General features: G+C 28.5%; 3 protein-coding genes across 4 annotated transcripts in view; all 3 read left to right on the top strand.

Moving 5' to 3' along the window:
• Window positions 1-1,418: 1,418 nt before the first annotated feature.
• Window positions 1,419-2,984, top strand: LOC126264915 (uncharacterized). Its single transcript, XM_049964641.1, has 5 exons — window positions 1,419-1,915; window positions 1,994-2,121; window positions 2,174-2,349; window positions 2,616-2,809; window positions 2,860-2,984. The coding sequence occupies exons 1-5, from the start codon at window positions 1,419-1,421 to the stop codon at window positions 2,885-2,887; spliced, it is 1,023 nt and encodes a 340-aa protein (XP_049820598.1). The 3' UTR covers window positions 2,888-2,984.
• Window positions 2,985-4,272: 1,288 nt separating this feature from the next.
• LOC109595760 (cytochrome P450 9e2-like) lies at window positions 4,273-6,161 on the top strand. The gene is made up of 6 exons (XM_020011182.2): window positions 4,273-4,472; window positions 4,530-4,693; window positions 4,752-5,074; window positions 5,128-5,578; window positions 5,632-5,898; window positions 5,951-6,161. The coding sequence occupies exons 1-6, from the start codon at window positions 4,273-4,275 to the stop codon at window positions 6,118-6,120; spliced, it is 1,575 nt and encodes a 524-aa protein (XP_019866741.2). The 3' UTR covers window positions 6,121-6,161.
• Window positions 6,162-9,151: 2,990 nt separating this feature from the next.
• Window positions 9,152-24,165, top strand: part of LOC109595758 (tyrosine kinase receptor Cad96Ca) — a 28,093-nt gene continuing 13,079 nt past the window's right edge. Inside the window, exons 1-2 of one of the 2 annotated variants that reach the window (XM_020011181.2) lie at window positions 9,168-9,306; window positions 9,431-9,518. In XM_020011181.2, the coding sequence (XP_019866740.2) occupies window positions 9,467-9,518 (52 nt within the window). In that variant the 5' untranslated portion in view covers window positions 9,168-9,306; window positions 9,431-9,466. Of the gene's footprint in view, window positions 9,519-24,165 lie in introns of both variants that reach the window. The other variant, XM_020011180.2, reaches the window with a different exon arrangement.

Raw genomic sequence — 24,165 nt, 5'->3', positions numbered from 1 at the left:
CTCATTAAATCACTTAGATAGTTACATTTGAACATGGTGTGAACGTACTTAAAGATATCAAGAGTCCAACTTTTGTTTTTGGAAGTGATTCTGTAACTGGTTGGGGGATTTCTTTAATAAAATGCACGACTTACTGCTAAAAAATCTGGACCAAATTTCGTTTTTGTGGACGACAATACCTGATCTCACCGTGCGAGGCTAATAAATTTGGCTTTGCAAACTTATAATATTATTTGGATGCAGTAGCATTCCCGGTGAACACTATTTTTAACAACAAATATACACTAGAAGCCACCAGCTTCAAAATTTGGAGAAGATTGCTAATGCTCTTAGAGAAGAATGTGAACTACGAAGGGGGGATCAATAATAATCATTATACAGGAAATTGTTTTATGTAATAAAACTTAAATTAATTATGGGCACATCAAAATATGGCTTTCTTTGGCTGTCCATGTTTTCCTCAACCAACAAGAAAGCGCGTCCCTCTGGATGGGCGTATGAAAATTTTAATCAAAAATAAAATCTTTAAACAATATTCTTAATGTAGCTATTACTTAAAATAAATTCTTTATAAAAAGTTATTTTTAATTTTATATTTTTATTAAAAGAAAATTAATATTTCCTCCCTTTTACAGAACCACATAAATCACAATTAAAAAAAATAATTTAATAACTTAATATCATAAAGTTTTTTTCAATTTTCTAATAATATTTACTCATGAATAATTCATATGTATGTACATTTACCATGTGCATAGGTACTCATGGGCTTTTAATTAGTTTGTTCACCCTAAAATTCACAGAAAATTACACTTTAGCTAATTAAAACATGCCAGAGATGCTTCCCTATTGCCAATCAATTAATTAATTACATGGTCGTAGCTTATTTTTTATACTTTTTTAGTTCCATATGTAATTGCAAATAAATATTTAGTTTTTCATGTTAGCAAACTAATTGAAATATTTTTTTCTTTAATATATACAGGTTAATAGCTTTATTTATCACAAAAATTAAATAAAAATAATTTGATTAAAAAATTGTAATGATAATTGTTGGTAATTAATCAACTGCGCCACTGAAAGGGTAAAATGGAATATGTGTTCGAAGATACTCTCATTAAAACTTGTTAATCCATTACATGTGTTTTTACTGAAAGTACTCCATTAACAGTTGAAATGGTTGTTCTATTACGTTTGTTTATAGATAGAAAGAACACACGTTTGATTTGACTTGTATCAATAAATTTCTGTTTTACGTTTCAAGAAGCTAACTCAAGGACGCAGGTGAGTTAAATACATTTTAGTGTTGTCTCTTGTAATTTACGTTGGACCAATTAAAATATCTTTGATTATGTCCATAAAAACTGCGGTTATCTTGTTTATGATATATTTTAAAGATTTATAGGTTTCTTTGTAGAATGAGGGGACAATTAATCGAGAAACGGAACATAGACTACTTAAGAGTAGTTTTGAAATTCGGCGGTGTCTTAGGCATTACACCGTGGTACAGTTTCGAAAAAAGAAAATTGGTCAAGACCAACCTGTACAAATTGTACGCCATAACTTTGGGCGTGATATATGCCATCTTGGTCGCAGTCACAGTATATTTCAGAATTAAAAACTTTATTCTACGCTTTCCGACGGAAGTGTTTTTGGACTGCTTTAGCGATGCGGCGTTGACGTTGCTTATCTTAATTAGACTCTTTAAATCGGCCACCACGGTGAATCAGAAAAAAATGGAGAAGCTGATGCGTTCACTGTTCGAATTGGATGACAGGTTAAGGGTGAAGCAAGAGAACGTTGTCCTGCACAAATGCTACGTGGAGTTGGTAATCGGACATCTGCTTTTTGTGACTTATTATTTGTTCGAAATCCACATCTGTTTAAGCACCCTTGGATCCTTATACTTTTATCAGTTTGGAATTATTATTTTATTTCAGTATTATGATTTATTAATTATATTTAATATTACCAATTGTGCGATGGCGATTAGGTACAAATATGAAGATATTAACATGTTGTTGCTAGACATTCAGAAAAGATACATTCCTTTGTTGCAAAATATAGACAAATACACTGCTGTTGATTTAATAACTCACAGGCAACAATATATAAAACTAGGTACAGAATAAACTTGAATTTATTTTTTTATTTTATTTTAAATTTGTTTTAGGAGAAATTGTGGAACTTTTTAACGAATTATATGGATATGCTATATTAATAATCACCTTACATTCAGTGCTACAAATTTTAAACTGTGCTAATTTTGGGTTGTCTCTATTGATTAACAATACACCTACAAGCGTTGAAATATTTACCTCAAATATTTACTTTGGACTACTTCTTGTTGTGAGTAATACTTTATTTAATTTCACTAATACTTCTAAATGTAGTTTTGGAAACTACTTTATCAGTCAAGTAGTGAATTTATTTAAGCTGATAGATGAAACTCATTAATAATGCTACAAAACTATATTTATCGTCAACTATTCCTATCATTTTAAATTTTTATCTTATTTATTTTTATTTAGCACGCATTACACAACGTTAATAAAGTATAATTGGAAAATTATACGTGACTTGCAAATAGCACAGCAATATTTTTTTTGTTTTAGGGCATATCGATGTACTTAATAATGTCATGCGATGCCACATGCGCTGAAGGTAGAAGAGTGTTGAGAATCTGCGCTAGATTGCAGGAAATCTTTCCGCCACATTCGCAATCGCGCGAAGAAATTGTACACTTTGTGACAACTGCTAAAATTTACCAACCAAGATTTGTTTCCGCAGGTTTTTTTGAAGTCAACAGGTATACGATGTTGGCTTTGTTCAGCACGGCTACAACTTATCTTATTGTAGTTATACAGTTCAATGGATCGTTAAGTAAATTATAGTATTTTGTTTAGGATGAAAACATTAGTTAGATTGATGAATAAATAAACTAATTATTTTTTCGGTTTATAAATAGTGATGGTATAAATGTGACTTTTACGTGTCCCACTGTTTACAAATTTTTGTTATCATAAATTATGTATTTAATTTTAATTATTATAAATATTATTATTATATTATAAATATTAATAATACGGGGATGATCCAGTACCCAACTTAACGTATACAATAATCGTCATTATTATAACAACTTGTTTTATAATTTTGGCCCATCTTCGTGACCCATTTTCCGAATATACGACAAATCTATATTCCATTAAGTTTTTTAAATTGCAGTGATGAGTTCATGTAAATTTGTAAATTTTTTATGTCGAATTTGATAAATATTTAGTAGCTCAGATCCTCATGACCATTTCTACTTGTTTATCTCGGTTTTACTTGAAACAAATTAGGCAATTTTTAAAGAATAAAATTAGATTGACCAGTTATATAGATTCAATAATAACAGAAAAATCAATAAGTGGATGAAACATGGATCCACCATTTCACACCACACGAAAGAACTGCCAAAACAGTGAAATAAAACAAGATAACCAGCTTCAAAGTAGGTGAAAACACTTCCACACTTGGAAAGGTGATGGAGTCAGTTTTTTTGCTATGCATATGAGATAATTCACATTATTTATAGTTACAAAAGAAAAACGTATATTATGCCAAATTATTCTAGCGTTTTATTAATGAAATTAAGTAAAAAACGGTCACATTTGGCAAAAAGAAAGTGTTATTCTATCACAACAATGCGCCAATTAAATATTGCATTGCTTTCTCACACACTTAACTCGCCACAGTTGAGCTATTTTCTATTTCCATACTTGAAACACTGGACCTGTGGTAAAAGATTTATCGACAATAAATTGGCAGAGTTTGAGGTTCATCTATATTTCGAAGAGTTCGATATTTCTCATTTTAAACTGGGTATTGAACCCCGTATTTCTAATAATATTAAATTTTTACTGAAAAATAATGCTAATGTTAATAATTACGGTATATTTAAATTTAAATTTGATGTAACTTCGCCCAAATTTCTGAATAAATTAATGTAATTAGTTATTAATTTATTTATAGAAAAAACATTTCTTGAGTCGATTGTCTATTGCTTACCGCAAAAATATATTCTATGTATTTTTGTTAATTTGAACAAATATATAATTCTTATCTTACATAATTATGAATATTTATAAATCACAATTAAATAAATGTTAAAATATATTTTATCTTACAAAATACATGTATATAATGTCCCCCTCCAATTTATTTAAAATGATTTAAAGCGAGGTCAGAGATAATAATTTGTACATCACAGTCATTTGCAGTTCAAATATGTTGTTGTTTACACTGTTCGTCACGGTAATAGTATATTTCATACTGAATTACATAAGGTTATTGAATTATTGGAAAAACAAAAATGTGAAGTTTATAACGCCAGTGCCATTTTTGGGAAATTTTACCAAAAATGCCTTGCAGTTAGAATCTTTGTCCGACCTCATTATGAGGATGTATAAAAGCTTTCCAGGGGAAAGGTAGTATGTAAAATTAAATTATTTCATCTATTAATTTTAATATTACAATATATTTAGATACATAGGAGCTTTTCAATTCTCATCCCCAATATTGGTAATTAGAGATTTGGAATTAATTAAGAAAGTGCTAATTAAAGACTTCGATCATTTTGTGGATCACCATATTCTCTTTAAACCCGATGTAGATCCTTTGTGGGGCAAAAATTTATTCTCTAGCGAAGGTAACTCTTACTTACTATTATATAACGTAAATTCTTATAATTTGATGTCACATCTCAGGAGAACGATGGAGGGATTTGAGACAGACTTTAAGTCCTGTTTTCACTAGCAGTAAAATGAAATCCATGTATATCCTTATGAGGGAATGTTCTCAGCAATTCGTAGACTACGTAAAAGGACTTGACCAAAAATGTGTACAATTTGAGGCACGGGAAGTCTTATCCAAATTTACCATAGACGTAATTGGCACCACTGCGTTCGGTATTCAGTGTAATTCATTTTTTGATGACCAGTTCTTGAAATATGGTAGGGAGATGACCGATTTTAGTGGGATACGGAAACTGCTCTTTTTGCTTACCGGAGTTCCTTCCTTTGTATTAAAAGTAGGGATCAAATTGTTAACCATTATGACATTTTATTTAATGTGAATTTTTAGATGTTAAATGTAAAATTGATTAGAGACAATGTGGGAAACTTTTTCCGTAACATAATCTCGCAAACCATCGAATACAGAGAAAAACACAATATCATCAGACCCGATTTTATACACCTTTTAATGGAGGCACGCAAAGGAAAACTTAAATTCGAAGAAGGGAATGAAACAAGTGGTGGTTTTTCAGTTACGACAGAATCGGAGATCGGACAAAGAAAAATTGCGAAAAAAATTGAGTTATCCGACGAAGATATAACGTCACAAGCACTGATTTTCATTTTCGGTGGATTTGACACGACATCCATATTGTTGAGTTTTATGACCTATGAGTTATGTGTGAATCAGGACATACAAGATAAGTTAAGAAATGAAATGTTTAATAATGTCGAGAACGTCAACGAAGTTACGTATGAGGAACTGCAGGGATTGAAATATCTCGATATGGTGGTGTCAGGTATGATACTTATGTTTTAATTTTTTATCATTACTACTAATTCTTTTGTTTAGAGACACTGAGGAAATGGAATATTGCTACTATAATCGAAAGAAAATGCACAAAAGAGTATACCATTCCTGCACAACTACCACACGAAACAGACGTGATTATTGGAGAAGGAACAAGTATTTGGGTTCCCGCATTTGCTATGCACAGAGATCCTCAATATTATCCAAATCCGGATAAATTCGATCCAGAAAGGTTTAACGATGAGAATAAATCGAAAATCAATTCACTGACTTACGTACCATTTGGTCTTGGACCCAGAAATTGTATAGGTAATTCAAATTACCAGTTGAATTGTTTCTCTTTTCTGACTAGATATTTTAGGTTCCAGATACGCCCTTCTGACTTCCAAAATACTGTTCTTCTATATATTAACCAATTTTAAGATAATACCAAACGAAAAAACAGTTATACCTCTGGTTCTGTCAAAGACCCAATTGACTCTGAGTTCACAAGATGGAGTTTGGTTTAATTTAGAAAAATTGAGTAAATAAATAATATCTGTATATTAAAATATAATTTATTACGAACAATATTATAGGTAATTCTTTTATCCCTTTTACATTTTCCTTTCTGAATGAGCTTAAAGATTATCTTGGTTTCGCTCTTTGTTCCAATAATTATTTAACTGTTTTTGAAATAGGTGTTATACAAGGTGTTTCTAAAATAGGTGGTTAAAAATTTGGGAACAGTTAGAATATGTTCAATAACAAAAAAAATCGAACCAATTTTTTTTTTCTTAAGTTTCTCCTTAAATTTGATATGTATTATCCTAAAATTATCTACAAATCAAAGTAATAAATATTTTCCACAATGACACAGTAGCGGAGATTCTAGGGAGTTTTCCTCTTTGTCTCGCCCTATTGATCTGGTTCCGAGGACATGGATTCTCCACGTGCTCATATAGTCGTACCAATAAGGCCGCTATTACATAAATAATGTCATGCGATGCCACATGTGCTGACGGCAGAGGAGTCTTGAGAATCTGTGTTAGAATGCAAGAAATCTTTGTGCGATGAAATTGTGCACTTAGTGACAACTGCTAAAATTTACCAACCGAGATTTATTTTGAAGTCAACAGGGACACGATATTGGCTTTGCACGGCTACCACATTATTATATTGTCTTTAATTTGCGAGGTCGTCTAACTGCTATAAATTCTTATAAAACCTCTTTCCAATTCATTATTGTTCTATTTAGCTAATCAAATTTCTAGTTTTAGTGATTAAGATACTCACTAAGTCAATAGTTCAGGAATTTATAAACAGGGAAGGTTTTCAGTTGCTTTATCTATTAAGTTTTAACTAATTCATATACAAATCTTCAGAAATGGTTAATAAATCTTCTAGAAGACTGCCAGAACTCCTAATATCTCAATAAGATTGTAGTTATCCAATTCAATAGATCGTTAAGTAAATTGTAGTATTTTGTTTAAGGACAAGAAAATTAGTTAAATGGATATTATATTATTTAAGCAACTGATTTATTCGATTTATAGTATACACTAAATATGTCATTTATGTGTCCCACTGAATACAAAGTTAAAACTTATTCTTGTCTCAAAATTATTCATTTAATTTTACTCATAATTGTAAATATTAATTAAACGAGGCTGATAGCAAACCTAACGTATATGTGCATCAACCTTAAAAAGCTTAAACTCAAGTTTTAAGACACTAAATTAGAATTTATTTGGTGAATTTTGTGAACTTGGACAGACAGGCTATGGTAATTTGTTTCAATACTTTCATTTGAATGATTTTAGTATCAAAAATGAGTTGGACACTGGTATGTAGAGAGTCCGCTCCTTCGTTTACGATTGTAAAATTTTGGATGGCATTTTTGCGTCGATTCGTAACAACGTAAGAATGAAAGAACAGTTAAAATAATGAACTAAAAGAGGAGAACAAGCTCTAAAAGAGTTACTTGACAGGAGATGGCGTAAAGTTTTGATAATACATGATCATTTTCATTATATTAAAAAAAAAAATAAAATAAATAAGCGGTGAGTTTTAGAAGAATTTATTAGAGTTTGAATAATACGATTTGTTTCTCACTATAAACAGATTATCGAAGCTATTGAACAACGTTGAGTAAATCGGATCGAGATAAAGGAAAACTTTGTGGAGAAATGAAAATTTTTTGGAACATGTTTTAGTTTTCTTTGTTTGACTGGTTACTTCTGTAATTTAATGATTATTAGAGTTTATTGAATTTGATGAAACAATGCCAAATTTTGTTAATAAATTAATGTAATTAGTAATATTAAACTAATGTTTTAATATTTTTATCTTACTTGTTTGTGAATTATAAATGTTTATATTTATAATATATCTATAATTCACAAATAAATAAAATGTAAAATAGATTTTATCTCATGGAGCACATTAATTTGGTCCCCCTCCAATTTATTTAGATTATTTAAAGCGAGGTCAGCGATTATAATGTATACATCTTGGTTATTTCCAGTTCAAATATGTTATTATTTACATCTTTCATCATTGTAACAGTATATCATATTTAACAGTGAATTACATAAAGTTGTTAAATTATTAGAAAAACAAAAATTTGAAAGTCATAACCCCAGTACCATTTTTGGGAAATTTCACTAAGAATGATTGAGGTATTTTATTTAATGTAATTTTTTAGATCTTCAATATATAAATTATTAGAGAACTTTTTTTGATGAGTTTTATGACGTATGCGTTATGAGTAAATCAAGACATACAAGATAAATTAAGGAAAGAAATGTGAATTTTCATAATAAAACCTTAAATTTTTCTTTCTACATGATTGTAAAGATTATTTTGATTTCGGTCTTTGTTTCAATAATTATCTAATTGTTTTTGAAATAAAATGTTATACAAGGTGTTTCCAAAATAGATGGTCAAAATTTGGGTGCCGTCCAATAATGAGGAAAATCCAAATAAATTTTTTTTCTAAAGTTCCTCCTGAAGAATATACAGCCTCTCAAACTCAAAAATTGTATCAAGTGTTTTAATCAAAATTAATCAACAGTATCTTTTTCCTTCTAAATTATGCAAGGAATATGAGAAGCTTAATAGTTTTAAAAAATATTCAGTAACGTAGAAAAAAGGACGGGAAAAAGAGGAGAGCACAATTTTTGAAATTTAAATTTGATGGACTGTGTTTTCTTAAGGAGGAACTTAATTTTATTTAGATTTTCTTTTTATTATTAATTAATTAATTATTGGACGTGTTCTAATTGCTACCAAATTTTGACCACTGATTTTATAAACACCTTGTATAATATTTATTTTACTAAACAATCAAACTGTGCCACAATCAACTGGCAGATTAACAAAGAAAATTTTAATGAGTCAGAGCAACAAATTGCACAAGATTTACTAAGAGCTGTCTAGACTGTACTTTAAAATTGCCGCGTGGCTTAAGTCCCGTTATCGCGTCCGCTGAATGGACTTACTTTCTAAAAGAGAGGCCGCGGATCCGCGGCCTCTCCTCGACCAGCCGCACCATCTGCGAGTCAGTCCATAATGCGTTGCTCGCCATAGCGCCCGTACCTCGCGCGAGTATGGCAGATTTCGGCCTGTCAAAATCATGGAAAATGGTTAACACGTCCCATTTAAAATCGCTAGTGATTCGTATTGCATCAGTGAGTGACTACTAACATGTTTTGGGATTGCAAGAGACTAAAAACAGTGAGTGACATCAACTAGCGATCGCACGGCGAACCTCTCTTACGGTCGGATTGTTTTGATCGATTCGACTGTGATTCGTTTGCGGTGAAGTGCTGTTTTTATCATTAATTAGTCAGTTTTTTAGTGTTAATTAGTGTTGTGCCCGTTAATTACAATCGAAATGCATTGTAGACCGAGCGTTCTGCTTTCTTTCGCCTGGATTTTCATTGGAGGTACGTTGGTGAAAGCACAAGTATAGTTTTGGGGGTAGACGAGATGAAACATGTTACTTGATGGTATTTTCAATAGATTTGCAGCATCCCAAATAGAGGATTCAGTTTGTGGAAGGAAAATGAAATCCGGTTTGAGATAAATAAAATCTTTGCGGTAATTAAAAACAAGTCCGGTAAATTTCTAAATGCAATTCCAAGACTAGCACACGAGAAAAACTAGACGCATTTGATGTAATGGCAGACGAAGCCGTTCGATGTAACATTAGAATTTTTAAAATACTAATTTTAATGCTTATTGCTTTGCTAAAAATAGTATCAATTAACAATAAAAATATTTGCTAAAGTTTGAAATGGACCAAGCTTCACCTACTTTTAAAATATTAATTTTAAATTGAATTTTATTATTTTTATTAGATAAATTTTATCAAAAATAGTATATATAATAAAAATACTTAACATTGTAATAAGATTAATAATTTTTCAATTGGTTTTTAAAAACACTATTTTTATTAGGAAATTTTTATTAGAAACAGTATAAAAATTATAAATTAACAATAAAATTATTGAAAGTTCAATAATTTTATTGTTAATTATCTTCTCTTTCTGTTGATCTCTTTGAAATGGACCAGAGAGTATTTTATTCTTAATATATTAAGTTTTAAAATTGTTTAATAGAATTTTAAACAGTTCAGTTTTAATAGGTTAATTTTATAAAAAATTACAAGTTAACGATAAAAATACGTAACATTATTATTACCACTTTATACCCACAAAATGGACCGACCTTTACCTAGAGTATTTTACTCTTATAGTGTATTAAGTTTTAAAATTGTTTAATAGAATTTTAAAAACATTGTATTTATTAGGTTAAATTTATAAAAAACAGTATATAAATTATAAGTTAGTTTACTGAAGTTGATTCTTAAGAAATAGATTAAACTTCACTAACACCAAAAATATTCATAATATTGTTAATATTAATATGTAAATGTTTGACCCTTTGAAGTGGACCAACCTACACCTAAAGCATTTTACCCCTAAAATATTAAATTTTATTTTTTTTCGATGGAATTTAAGACACCATTTTTATTAGGTTATATTACCAAAAAAGGATTTTTAAAAGAAACTAATCAAGCTTCTCCTAACTTCACTTAGATTTTAAAATTTCTCTTAGAAAAAGTTTATAAAAATAAAGATTCAGAAAATGATGTTTAATTAAATTATTTTGCATCAAAAATTACTCTAAATAATATTCCATAAATTTACTGTAGCTCAAAAGTCATTAATATATTTATAATTGTAAAAATAAAATGTGTTAGGAACTTTTTGTGTTCTAAATTTATGTTAATAAAAACATCAATTAAAATTAATATACAGTTTTCTAGAATCCTACATCATTAAATTAATATTATTTAATAATTCTAAAGGTTAGTGTCAATGTTATACTAACATAAACAAAACAATAAAACGCAGAAAATATGAAACTTTAATAAACTCCATAAACAGATATTTGCACTACAATTGTTCAAGGTACATTATTATTTAAGGCTCGTGTTTTCTACTAATAAATAAAAGTTTTTGAAATAAAAAAACACATATTATTAACTTTTACCACGAAATATTTAATAATATTAATAGTAAATTTGACAACTTAACTTTAGTTTCATTATTGTCAAATTACTTTACTACCATGGTCAAATCACAAAAGTATTTTATATAGGAGAAAGGTAGAAAAGATTCTTGTCTAGTTTTATCGTTCACTACGGAGTTTCGCCTAGACAATGATTATTCAAGAATTTTTTTTCCTTTATAAAACCATTAACTACCATTTTTACTAAGAGTAGAAAAATTTTTGAATCAAACATGTATTTGAAATTTCATTTTCATAACAAAATTGTGTTTTCTGATTCAATTACTTATAAAATGGTACCTCAATTTCATCATTCATTCTATTAGTTACTCACTAATGTAAAATTTATTCAGGATCTCTTCAAAAAGACGGTAAGCAACTTTTTGCATAGACTGAATGAATAATTCGATTTCCTAGTTGACTACGTGATCTATTTGCATTCATTACACTTGGGGCTACATTAACCGCTACATTGATGTCCAAAGTAACTTCATTTAATTTATGAAACTTCACTTTAATGAAGACCGTTAAAAATTTCAATAATCCACTTGAATAATATTGATTTTAATTAATATTAAAATAATTCAATCAACTCAGCGGTATATATTACAAATTACTTCCTATTTTACACAATTTTCTAGAATTTATGTTTAATGTGTATATATAAACATAAATTTCTTTCATTTAATAACAGCTTAAGTATCAATTAATTTATTTTATATTATCTACATGTTTCAGTTTGTTGTGCCTATTATAAATATAATTATAATCATATTTCAAATATGGAATCAAGGAACTGCAGTTTATTTATTTTTCAACTAAAAATGGTGTAAAAAAAGATGAACTCGACGTTCAAGGTTGGACAGAAATGATTGCGAACAGCTCGAAAGGAAGGAAGTCATTCGTTTCGTTGCAAACCTGTTTAAAATAACTGAGAACTGGCATACGATAGAACATATATCATATTAATACATGAGAACAACCGTTTTTGTAATGTCAGCGGAGTTTAATTACCAAGTTCGTATGTTATTATGTTGATGATTCCCATACAAGGCAAAAAACTCGTCAACTACAGTTAGTTAAGAATCGATAAAGATTCAAAACATATTAGTATCAGTTACATTACATGTTTCTCTTTGACAAAATTACTCCTTCAAAAAAAGAATCAATTTATCAAAACGATATGTTTTGTTTTGTACATTAGTGGTATTTTAATATGATTTATACAATACTAAATTTTGTTTGAAGGCTGTCTCTTTTTTCTTGAGTCAAGGTTCAAATGTAAAATTAGTGTTAGTTTATTTTATTTTAAACCAAAACGTTTCAATTTGCATTTTATTAAAAATATAAAATCAATGAATTTTATCTGTTTAGCAGATTAAATTGTTATGAAATTTTTATTTTTTATGTTTACGGTAATACGGGAATTTATGAATTAGACATTTTTATATATGGAATGCAGAGATATGAAAGAATTAAAACAATAATTATTAAACATGAAATTATTGATTAATGCAAAGAATTATTAAATTAAAATTAAAACATCGATACATTGCTGTTTGTGTTTATTATTTTATTTATTTATTAATTATTTGTTCAATATATGGAAGAAAACTGTTGTTTAATATATCCCTATACATAAATCTAAGGAGCCTTACGACAGAAAAATTAAAGCATTCCCATAGTTTAATTGAATACTTGGAATATTTAATTTAATTATTAATAATAAATATTTATTAATTAAAATTTTGATTTTATTGTTGTATTATATTAATATTTCATGTGGTACCATTTGGCTTTTACAACCGCTTCACATATCTTAAACATGGATTCAATCAATTTATTTATTTATTTTGCCTCTGTTCTATTATTGAATAACCAACCCTCAAACAATTTTTCAAATAATTCGTTCTTGTTCGCATATTAGTGCCCCTGATTTTGCGTTCGAGAATTTCCCACAAATTCTTAGGTGTGCAACTTTGTGCCGGCCACTTCACTACTTCGATCTTTTCCGTTAAAAATCAAGCATTAACTAATTTTGAGGTATTTTCGATCGTTGTCGTGTTGTCTTATAGGCACTTTTTCAAACAAAAACGGCTCCAAAAGATTACTAAGGATGTCTCTATAAACGAATGTCCTCTATAACCAACGCCGTACGGTGAAAAACACCCCCATACAATCACAGATCCTCCTCCATGTTTAACAATTGGCTTAATGCAAATTTCATTCAACCGTTCACCTTTCAGACGTCGAACATGAACAGTACCGTCACTTTTAAACAGGTTAAACTTGGATTCGTTACTCCAAACAATTATTTTCCAGTCGTTTACTATCCACCCAATCTGCTCTTGGGTAAATTTAGTCTGGCTGCGATGTTCTTCTTTCGTAGAAGTGCTTTCTTTACTGGTCTACAACTTTTTAAGTCACAATCCAGAAGTTTTCAACGTATAGTACTAGTACAAATCCCAGATGGCCCAGATACGTTTATAACAACGTAATTATGGGCCGATGAAAAGAATAGAAAGACCACAGCAACACGCACAATTTTTTTATCTTGACGTAGAGTGGTTTTTCGAGGTCTGTCTGTTCTCCAAACTAACAAATTTATTTTTAAAAAATTCAAATTTTTTGTCTAACCACATATTTTAAAATATTAATAATATTGATAATACCATACAAATTTTCAAAATATAGAAAATTAAGATATTTCAGGTGTTATGACCAATACATACTTCAAGTGTTTTAAAACTCAAAATTTTTTGTAACTGTTACTTGGCCAATTTCTCTAAATTTTTTTAAGAATACAGGATATGATTAACTTATTAAGTCGTAAACTCTTAACCATCCCTTTTCAGTGTTCGCATCGTTAAATTACAGTTTTTCTTATAGTTTTTTACAGTTTCATTTCGTATTTAAATAATTATAATGAACAATAAGTTATCGATTTAAATTAATCAAAGAACAGTGAAAGATATAGTAAAAAATTACTATAAATTTGTTCATTGAAAAATAAAAAAGTACGCAATTTTTTTTATGAATAAAATTAGACTGACCATTTGCCTAGTGGACACAATAAAGACACAGAAAAAACAATAAACATTTTATGTACTGGTATCCAATTGAAGTATTACAAGTCATATTTTTAACATAATTTATTAAGTTCCTATAATTATGACCACCCCTCTATGTACATGCAATACAATTTTGCAAACGTGTTGAGTAAACTAATTAAGTACTTCATTCTATTAATATTACAACTTTGGATTTTAGAATAAATATATATTTTTATACAAAATTTACACCAGAACAAATAACTATTTGTAAAATGCCCTAAAATCTACAAAGCTAATAGAACCATCAAAAATCATTCATTTTCCATTTTATCCACAATTACTTCCTGTAAAATACAATGAATGAATTCCCCACGTTTGGTTTAGCGGCTAAACCGACAACAGCAATCAAACTGATCCACGCGCGTCCGCTTTTTTTATTCGGTCCACCGGAGCTTAATGAGCGAAAAGAAAAAAAAGGGCGCACGGCTGGGGAATAGTCAAACGGCGGGTCGTAACTTGACAAGGCCGTGCATCGACCTAATTTCGTAAGGAACATCCGGTTCTTTCCATTGCCCACACCAATTTCTCTTTTCTCCGAACGCGCGGTGAACGTCGACGGCTTCACAGAAACGCGCGTTCACAATTCAACCTGTCGATATGGGTACGTAAAGGAGATTCATCGCCCCCACTAAGTGGGCACGCGAGGTGCAAGATTAAACTGCAAAAAAGATTTTTACTTTGTGTTCTATCTAAAATGGTTATCTCTGAAGTTAAGTGGAAACAGTATGAGAAAACTAAAAAGGAAAACTTTAAATATAATGGGTTAGGTTAACACTTAAAAATGTACTTTCACAGTTAATGAGTAGTGCAAACAACCATATTGATATTTAAACGTTAGATTTCTGAAAACAAAGATGTATTTTTTAAACAAAATGTCAAATCTATTTATTGAAATGATTTATCGTTTTAAATAAATAATCTGTCTATATAAGATATATGTACATTATGAGTAAACGAACTGAGCTATTCAAAATATATATTCTTTGAACTAAAGTTTCAACTTAGTAAATTAAGTTAATTCAAAAATTTATCAGTTTAAATAGTTCTAATAAATAAAATTATTGTTATATAAAATTATATTGAAAATTTCTGAAAAAAAGTTTTTAAATAAAATTTCGATTAAGTAACCTGTGGAATAAACTGTCCAAAATAGCACAAATTATTTTATTTTTCAACGATATTGAAATATTGTACTAATAACATTACACTGATATTAATTAATACTGTCAATATTCACATTGTGTAAATAATGAGTGAACGAATGAAAGAAGAAACTATTGACTTATATATAATATTGGACTATATATAATTGTTGAATAGAATTTTAACCTAGTTAAATAAAATCTGTTTTATTTATTTATCAGTTTACAGAGTTTAAATTATTGAAATTCTAAAAGTGTATATTTATTAAACAAAATTTAAACCTAATAAATTAAATCCATTCAGTAATTTAAATAGTTTCAGTAAATATAATGTATACATGATTTTACATAATAAGCAAATTATTGCTATTATAACATTGAATTTCTGTCAATAATTTATTATTTTAAGTAAACTCTGTATACATATTTACATATAATATTGATATATAGTTTTTGAATAAAATTCAACCTAGTAAATTAAATTGATTTGATAATTTATCAGTGTTTTGTAAATGAAATCTATAAATATGATTTTACATAAATAATTAATAAACTAGTCGAATACCGCAAATTATTGCTTTTCTGAAAAAAGTATTTAAATAAAATTTCTACAACCAAATTGAATCCATTCAGTAATTTATCATTTTTATTATTGATTTACATATAATATTGATTTAGAAAGCATATATATATATATATATATATATATATATATATATATATATATATATATATATATATTAGTTTAAATAGTTTAAAGTAATAAAATCTATAAATATAATTTTACATAAATAATGAATAAATTAGTTGCTATTATAACATTGAATTTCTGAAAAAAGTATTTAAGTAAATCGTTAAATTGAATCCATTCAGTAATTAACTTTTTAGATAGTTTAACTAAATAAACTGTGCACATATATTATATATAAATAATGAGTAAACGAGTGGAGTTTAGCTAATTATTGATTTTAAAAAATAAATTTAATATTGATTTTAAAAATATAAATATTAACGTAGTAAATTAAATCGATTCAATAATCAGTTTAAATATATATAAATAAATCTACAAACATTAATAATGAGTAAATTAGTTAATTACTACTAATTATCGATATTATAACATTGAATTTCAGAAAATAAATAGTGATTTATCATTTTAAACAATTATAGTAAATAAACTCTGTGCATATTAATATACATAAATAATAAGTAAACGAGTTGAGTTCTGCGTACTATTGATTTACATATAATATTGAATTTGTGGAAAATATATATTCTTTAAATAAAATTTGAACTTGAAATTAATTTGTCAGTTCAAGAGTTATTTTAAGCAAATAATAATGATATGTTTAATAAATCAAATTAGACAATCGACCTCTTTTATGAACCTCCTACGAAGTATAAATCTTATTTTAGATAAACGAAAAACTTCCTTAATAACTAATTTACTTAATCACTTATAGGGTGCTAAATGTACAATTATAATGTTATTGTACAATAATAATGTTAATGATTGGTTCATCAATATTTGCAACTAATACATCAGTTTTATATCAACGATATTTTTTATGTCTTTTGTCTCCTTCGCCTTGTCTGTTTTACGTCCTAGTTCAGTCAGTTACTATCCAGATCATATTTGGTTTATTCAAGTTCCGAGTACTTGTCAATAGAACATTTCGAACGATCGACGTATCTCGAGTTATTTACATAGAAGTGGAGTCTGTTAAACCTTTGTCGAGTGTAACGAATCCCGAACATGCCGGAAGCGGAATACTTATATCCCGATTTCCAGTAAAATATCTCAAATATAAATTTATAACTACATAAATTTTCATTAATTTAACAAATATTTCAAATATTTTCAGCTATTTAGAAAATTTATGTGAGCTTTCGCCTAGACGTAAAATATAAACTACGGCCACACGCACCGAATTCTCTCTGAACCTAAACCGACCCAAAAAATAAGTTATATATCAAAACTCCTTACGAAAACTTTCGTCGACAAAATATCGTATATTTCTGGGAACTTGCGGTGACTTTTATTCGCTCATCAACCCAAAAAATATTTCTTCGGGGCAAGTTCTTTAAAAAGTTCAACTGGAATGAAGCCAGTTCTGTTAGTGTAATTCGGAAAGTCGACAAAGGATTTGTGGTGTTGATACGTGATTGCATAAACTAGAGGACAAAAATATTAGCTACTTAAATAATAAGTAAACAATTTCTCTGGTTATTTCAAACGTATTGAAAGTAAGATAACAGACGCATACTTTGTTTAAATTTGAATCACTTTCCACACACTAATTTTTTGGTGTAACTAGTTATAACACAATTTACGTGTTGTTTAAAGGTTGCTGAACTATCAAAATAGTCGTTTTGAATTCGTCGCATTTGTACAAACTCACTAAGTGGAAAATCGTTGGATTATTTTATACCGTGTACATACACAGTATACACGGTATGCCAAGTGGCATAAATTCATTGTCATTCATTGTTAATTATTGAGCAAATTTGTAAAAATTTCAGGAACACATTAATGAAACAAGAAGATTTCAAAAATAAAATCTTACTCAACATAAACTTTTTTTTTCAAAGCGTGATTTTATTTTATTTTTAATATTTTTTTTTGCAATAAATTAAAACAATAATTATTATTTGATTTTATTTCCAATGTTCTACTTTTTATTAATATCTTGAAATAAACAAGGAATAGACCTTTAAAATTATGTCAATATCACCAATCCCCCTTGACACTTTGAAATATGGGGGTTGCAAACCTCCATTCAAAGGAAATTTAATTACTTTGTTGCGGGATGTTATTTCATAATTTAAAATTGACGCGTTTCGAGATATTTTATAAATACCTCCAATAATTACAACAATTAATTTATTCAATTTGCCTGATATAAAGAGTCACATATACATGTGTATATGACACATTTACTACATTATGAAACGTGTGAATTTAATAAATAAAATAGACATTGAAAGCATTTAATTAAAATTTTACAGCAAATTGATTGAAAGGAATGAATTAATTATCATGAAATAATAGGAAATTATTTGGTTAAATTACGGAGGAGCCAGTGCCAATGAAGAAATTATGCAACCTAACCAAAGCGAACACAATACTTTTGTGTTCAAGGTGAAAAATATCTCCCGGTAAAACCGAACTGTTGAGAAGCCACTCCATTGTGCGAGTTCGATAAATATATTATTTATATTTATAAAGGTATTATTTCGTTTGGCATTGTTCATACAATTCAGACGTATTTATTGTTACGAATAAATGTTCATGGAAAGCGGAATTGTTTTTTAAGTAAAAATATGTATAATCGCATTTAATCAAGATTTTCTAAAGAACTTAACGTTAATCTCTTTTCAGTCTTTACAGATTCTTATTTTTTATATCTGATTGACTTTTTATAAAAATACGGTTATAGCTATATGCATATCTATTTTTTCATGTGTTTAATTTGTATTCTTTGATAAAATGGAATAAATAGTTTATTTTATCTGTAATGTATTCAGTAGTTTATTTTATATGTAACAACTATCCGTTAGCGTCCATCGGTAAATAATAAATAATATATCCTGCCTAATAGGCATATAAATTCATTAAACTGGAAATATAACAAATATCGATGATTTAGATACGTTTCCCAATAGTTATTTTAATAGTTACAGGAGATTAATGTCCGAAATATCCCAAAATATAAAATATACATTTATACTATTTTTTTCTCAAGTACTATTGTTAGAAAACAATTATGAAAGTAGCTGAATGATTTAACATAAATATCCACTAAATGAATTAATAAAGTAGGAAATTATATACACAAGGTGTTTCTTTATTGACAAATAAACACTTCGTGGCGATATAAACAATATTATTTGGTGTTATAAATCCTAATGCTCACAAAATTACTGTGTATTGATACATCTATTCTCAAAATTTTGATCTTTTCATCAGTCAAAATTAAAGAAATAAATGTATTTTTAATAAAAACATATGGAAAAAGGATGTTATCAAGAAACTAAATTTTTGTCAGATAATGTATCTTATAACTTGGTTGATATCACACTTGAATTTAAGTACAATCCGTTTTTATAAAATGTTTATGATTTTTATTTATTTACATTTAATTTTAGTTCCGTTTTAGTAGTTTATGCATAGGGAGGTTAGTTAATACTAAGTAAAATTAGATAAAAATGCCTGCAGAATGAATTTTGTTGAATGATCTTAAGAATCTTATCGTTTCCATGTACAAATCAATTTTAATTGCGTCGTAACAATTCGAGGCTCTAACACCAGAGGAACTGTAGCAACACATCCTAAACCTGGACGGCCGAATAAACTTAACAGTACAGACGATCTGTGGATTGTAAGTGCATCTAATAATAATAAGAAGGCCTGACAAAAAACATCTATTTCAAGAACAAATAGATGTGCCAAACTCCAGTTTGTCCTTAGTCACTTACACTGTGCAGCTCATTTTCTAGGTTTGGAATGGGACCATTAGTAAAAATAATTGGAATAATGGATAGGTTTCAATATTTACACATCCTTACCAATTGTATGCTGCCATAAGCTTAGGAAAATATGCCTTTGTCGTGGTTTTTCCAGCACGATAATGATCCGAAGCATATGTTACAGCCAGAGTTGTAAAAGACTTTTGTGCTTCGAATAATATAAATCTTATCAAGTGGCCAACCCAAAATCCTAATCTCAACCCCATAGAAAATCTCTAGGAAATAATAAATCTGAAAATGAAGAAAACTCGGATGAATTGTTTGGAACTATTAATATTATTTGGAATTTTTTTTTATAAGCAAAAGATTGATTGATTTATCTATGAAAAGAAGATGGAGAGAAGAAGAGATAAAGAAAATAATGAATATGCTACTAAAAACTATTAAAAAATAAGCTTTACTTTTGATTCCTTGTTTTATTTTATAATGCCACAGTTCTGATCCTTTTTATTTTAAATCGATTATATTATAGCTGACATATGTATTTAATTATTATTATTATTTTTTCTTAAAAATAAATTTGTTGCTTTACATGTGACTGATACTATAATTTAGACTCGTTATTAAAACCTACTCGTCCAAGTGAAAATTGGACTCATATTTTTAATAGAAACTAAGTTCCCTTTTCTCCAGGTTGGCTTTAATTTCAGTTGACGATGAGACAGACAAAAATTTTTCGTATTTCTCTCGGTCTTGGCAATGTGGAATTGTAATTTTTCTTACAGTTTCATTTCGACGAATGATTAATCAATTATAATAAGCAAAAGACCATTAGAATATAATCGATTTAAATTATATATGGCAACTTCAAACATCTTTATAATAAAAAATAGCTTTTAAAAATATATTTTTTTCATTTTTAATAGTTAAGATATCTTTGTTAATATTTATTATTTACAATTATGTGATAAAAAACATTTAATGAGTTTAATATAAAATACTGATTAATTTGGTATTAAAATTTTCGACTGAAAATATTGTAGGCAATGTTGCTATGAAGAGCTTAACCGTCATTTATACATAAATTTAATTGTAAAATACAAGTTACTTGCTAAATAATTATTGTAACCAGTAATTAAATTTAATTGAGGTGTCGGTAATTTATTGCATGTCGGCGTTTAATGTGCAACAATTGCTCCTGTTTTATCCTTGCGAAATCCACGAATTATTCGAAATACCTATTTAACTCCTCACTCAGAAAGTTTCACTTAACCCTAAAACTCACCTACATCTCGTCACGGTTAAAAACCAAGACGGATTTTAATTAAACTTGTCTTTTCGCTGCGAAACGAATATTCCTGCGGAAGAGGGCGAGTGTTTTGTTGTCGTCGACATCCCTCCCGCAATTTACGGCCCTTGGAGAGGAACTAAACAAAACTTAGGCCGGATTAATCCTGCCTAATGCATTATTCTCCCAGTGACACCCGTATCGCATTACGATAGAAAACTGTGGTTTGTATCAAGTTAATGGTTCTATTTGTGAATAGGCGCCACGCCATTGGCAACACCGACTCGACTTTCATGATAGGGGAGAGATTCTTTACTAGATCTTATCATTTTTATTGAAAATCTTCCAGCATCTATCAGTTAATCTTAATCTAATCTTTTATAAAGGATAAACGTATTTCTTGATGGAACTTTCTATTAGGTTGTCAACAAAGTTCTCGAGTTTATTGTTATTTGGTTTCTTGGTGATGAATATTCAGTCAAGTTTTTAGTGTGTTGACGTAAGGAGATCCTGAAGGAGCTGTTTCTCGATTGGATTGTGACTGATGTTGAGAAGTGGATATTATACGACAACCGGTGATATTCAAGACAAAGTTTGGACTACAATCAAGCTCCCAAACACTTTCCAAAAACAAAATTGCACCAACAGAAGGTTGTGATTACTGTTTGGAGGAGTTTGGTGGGCTGCTGCCCGTGAAATCCATTACATATTCCTGAATCTTGGTGAAACAATTAGGGTGGTGAAGTATTCACAACAAATCGGTGAAATGCACAATATTTCGATTAATAAGTTTTGTTTCAACTAAGATTTGTGCATTTATTTTTAGGATTGAAAAACGCAATAAATTTATTGACAACCTAATAAGTTAAAACAAAGTAATGATTTAATAAACAATACTGTCAAAGGAACCTTTAAAGATTTTGATATATAAAATGTCTCTTATAAAAATCTAATGAAATAATAAATATCTGTTGGCAACAGTAAACCTTAACAATAGTTTTATAAAACAAATGAATTGTTAATTATTACCAATAAATTGAACTGAGTATTCTTAAGGAAAGGTTCAATTCATTTGTAACATTCCTAATTTAATTTAGTTTCTTCGAATGAAATGGAAAATAGGTCGGAGAGAAAATTCCAACTGTCCTTTCCGATTGTAAAACTTCATTTCTAGACCAATTGGAGCATGCTCTGTCAATTTCTAATTGTTCACGTTTTTATTGTATGTTTGCACAAACACCTCCAATCGTACACATGAAAGATTGCTTAATTAAAGCTTAAATGTAAGAAAAAACAATTAAGGGAGTAGCAAATCCGGTGATGAGTTACAGAAGGTAGTAATCAGTTATTTGTTGTTAGCGATGCGATGTATTATAAAGCCCTGACAATTTAATTAATTTCGACTTTTATCAAGTTATGCGTTGAGTATCAAATAAGTGCTTTGTATCAGCATTTAGTCCCTTTTATGGATTTTCTTGTTTACTGCATAGTTAATGATTTATTATTAATAAATAATTTATTAGCTTGTTTTTCTTTTGTAACAACTGAAGTAGAATAGTCGTAGTTTCGTATGCGGGATTTTACGCACGTAATAAAAATTAAATTTAGTTCCTGATAACCTTTATGAGAATGTGATGAATTTTGTTACGTTCTCCTATAAAGCAAGGTCACATTTGCAAATTTGTTTATCAATTTTTATTTATCACTTAATGATCGATATTTTCAATTAAGATTTTGAAGGCTGCATTATGTGATATTTTTAATTTCTGGTCTAAACTCCCATTAAATTTTTTTTTCTTTAATCACTAAATTACTTAAATTGATCAAAAAAATATTGATACAGGATAGAACAACTGAGATTTTAACATCCTGGTGAATTAAAAATAATTTTCTAGCCGGTTTAAGAAATCATAAATTCTTAGATGCACGTGTTTTTCAATGAAGAATGAATTTCCTAGAACACTACACAACAGTTGAAAATAACATTACGATTGAAAACCTGAACAGTTTTGATTAAATCAACATAAATCTTAATACTATGGGTAAAATTGTTATAAAATCTTCAAAACAGAACCTAATAAGCATTGAACTTATAATTGCTTGACCCAAATAAACTTCTGAATGAACAGTGAAATTCAATTAGAAAGTTCAACGTGAAATACGTAACATGGAACTGAATGGCACATGATATGAAAGCTTTATCAGGTGTCAGAATCAAATATTTATAATTTATTTATGGACGAATGCAAATTTATTTTTGTGTCTGAAATTAATTAAAGTCAATTTTGCTTTTAGTCGAGTTATCAAAGCTGGATGATTTGATTTAATTAACAGTATAAAATGTCTCATGTAAAATTGATGTAACTGATTTAACTTGTAGATGAATAAAGGCAAGACTTTGGTCCATTCACCCTAAGAAATTTAAATCGAATTTGTCTCGACGTAACCGAAACACTATACATTTTCGTTCATTTATTCGGATTAAACGTAGGAAAACAAATATGTATGTAAAACGAGATCCATTTTCACCAAAACAATATTGAAATTACTGTTTAACCATTTCTGTTCTAAACAAATAGTCGTATAATTTGCAATTTTTGTGTTAATTGAATTTTAATAAATTTATATGTGGACAGAGATCTGGGTCACAAAGGAAACTTTTTATTTGTTATTATTGATTAGCATTTAACATGAAAAATGTATATCATGCAAAATAGTGAGAGGATTATTTTGTGCAATTATGTAGATTTTATTGCAGAACTTATCGCATATTTTCTGCATTTAATAACATGGACATTATTGTTTTATTACAGGTAGAGTTTGCATGTGCTTTATTACTTTCTTGTCGTTGTTGCTATTTTTAAAATGATAAAATATGAAATGTAGACAAACAATAAGTAGAGACCTTAAAAACCATATTAGATAGTCACGCCTCGAATAATGGCAAAAATGTAATGAAGTCAAACAATTAATTAATAAACCAAATATATTTCCAATTCACCCA

This window comes from Aethina tumida, chromosome 3, assembly GCF_024364675.1.
Source record: "Aethina tumida isolate Nest 87 chromosome 3, icAetTumi1.1, whole genome shotgun sequence".
Classification (NCBI taxonomy): domain Eukaryota; kingdom Metazoa; phylum Arthropoda; class Insecta; order Coleoptera; family Nitidulidae; genus Aethina; species Aethina tumida.
Note: the sequence above shows the minus strand (reverse complement) of the source record. Positions and strands in the feature narration are given on the sequence as shown.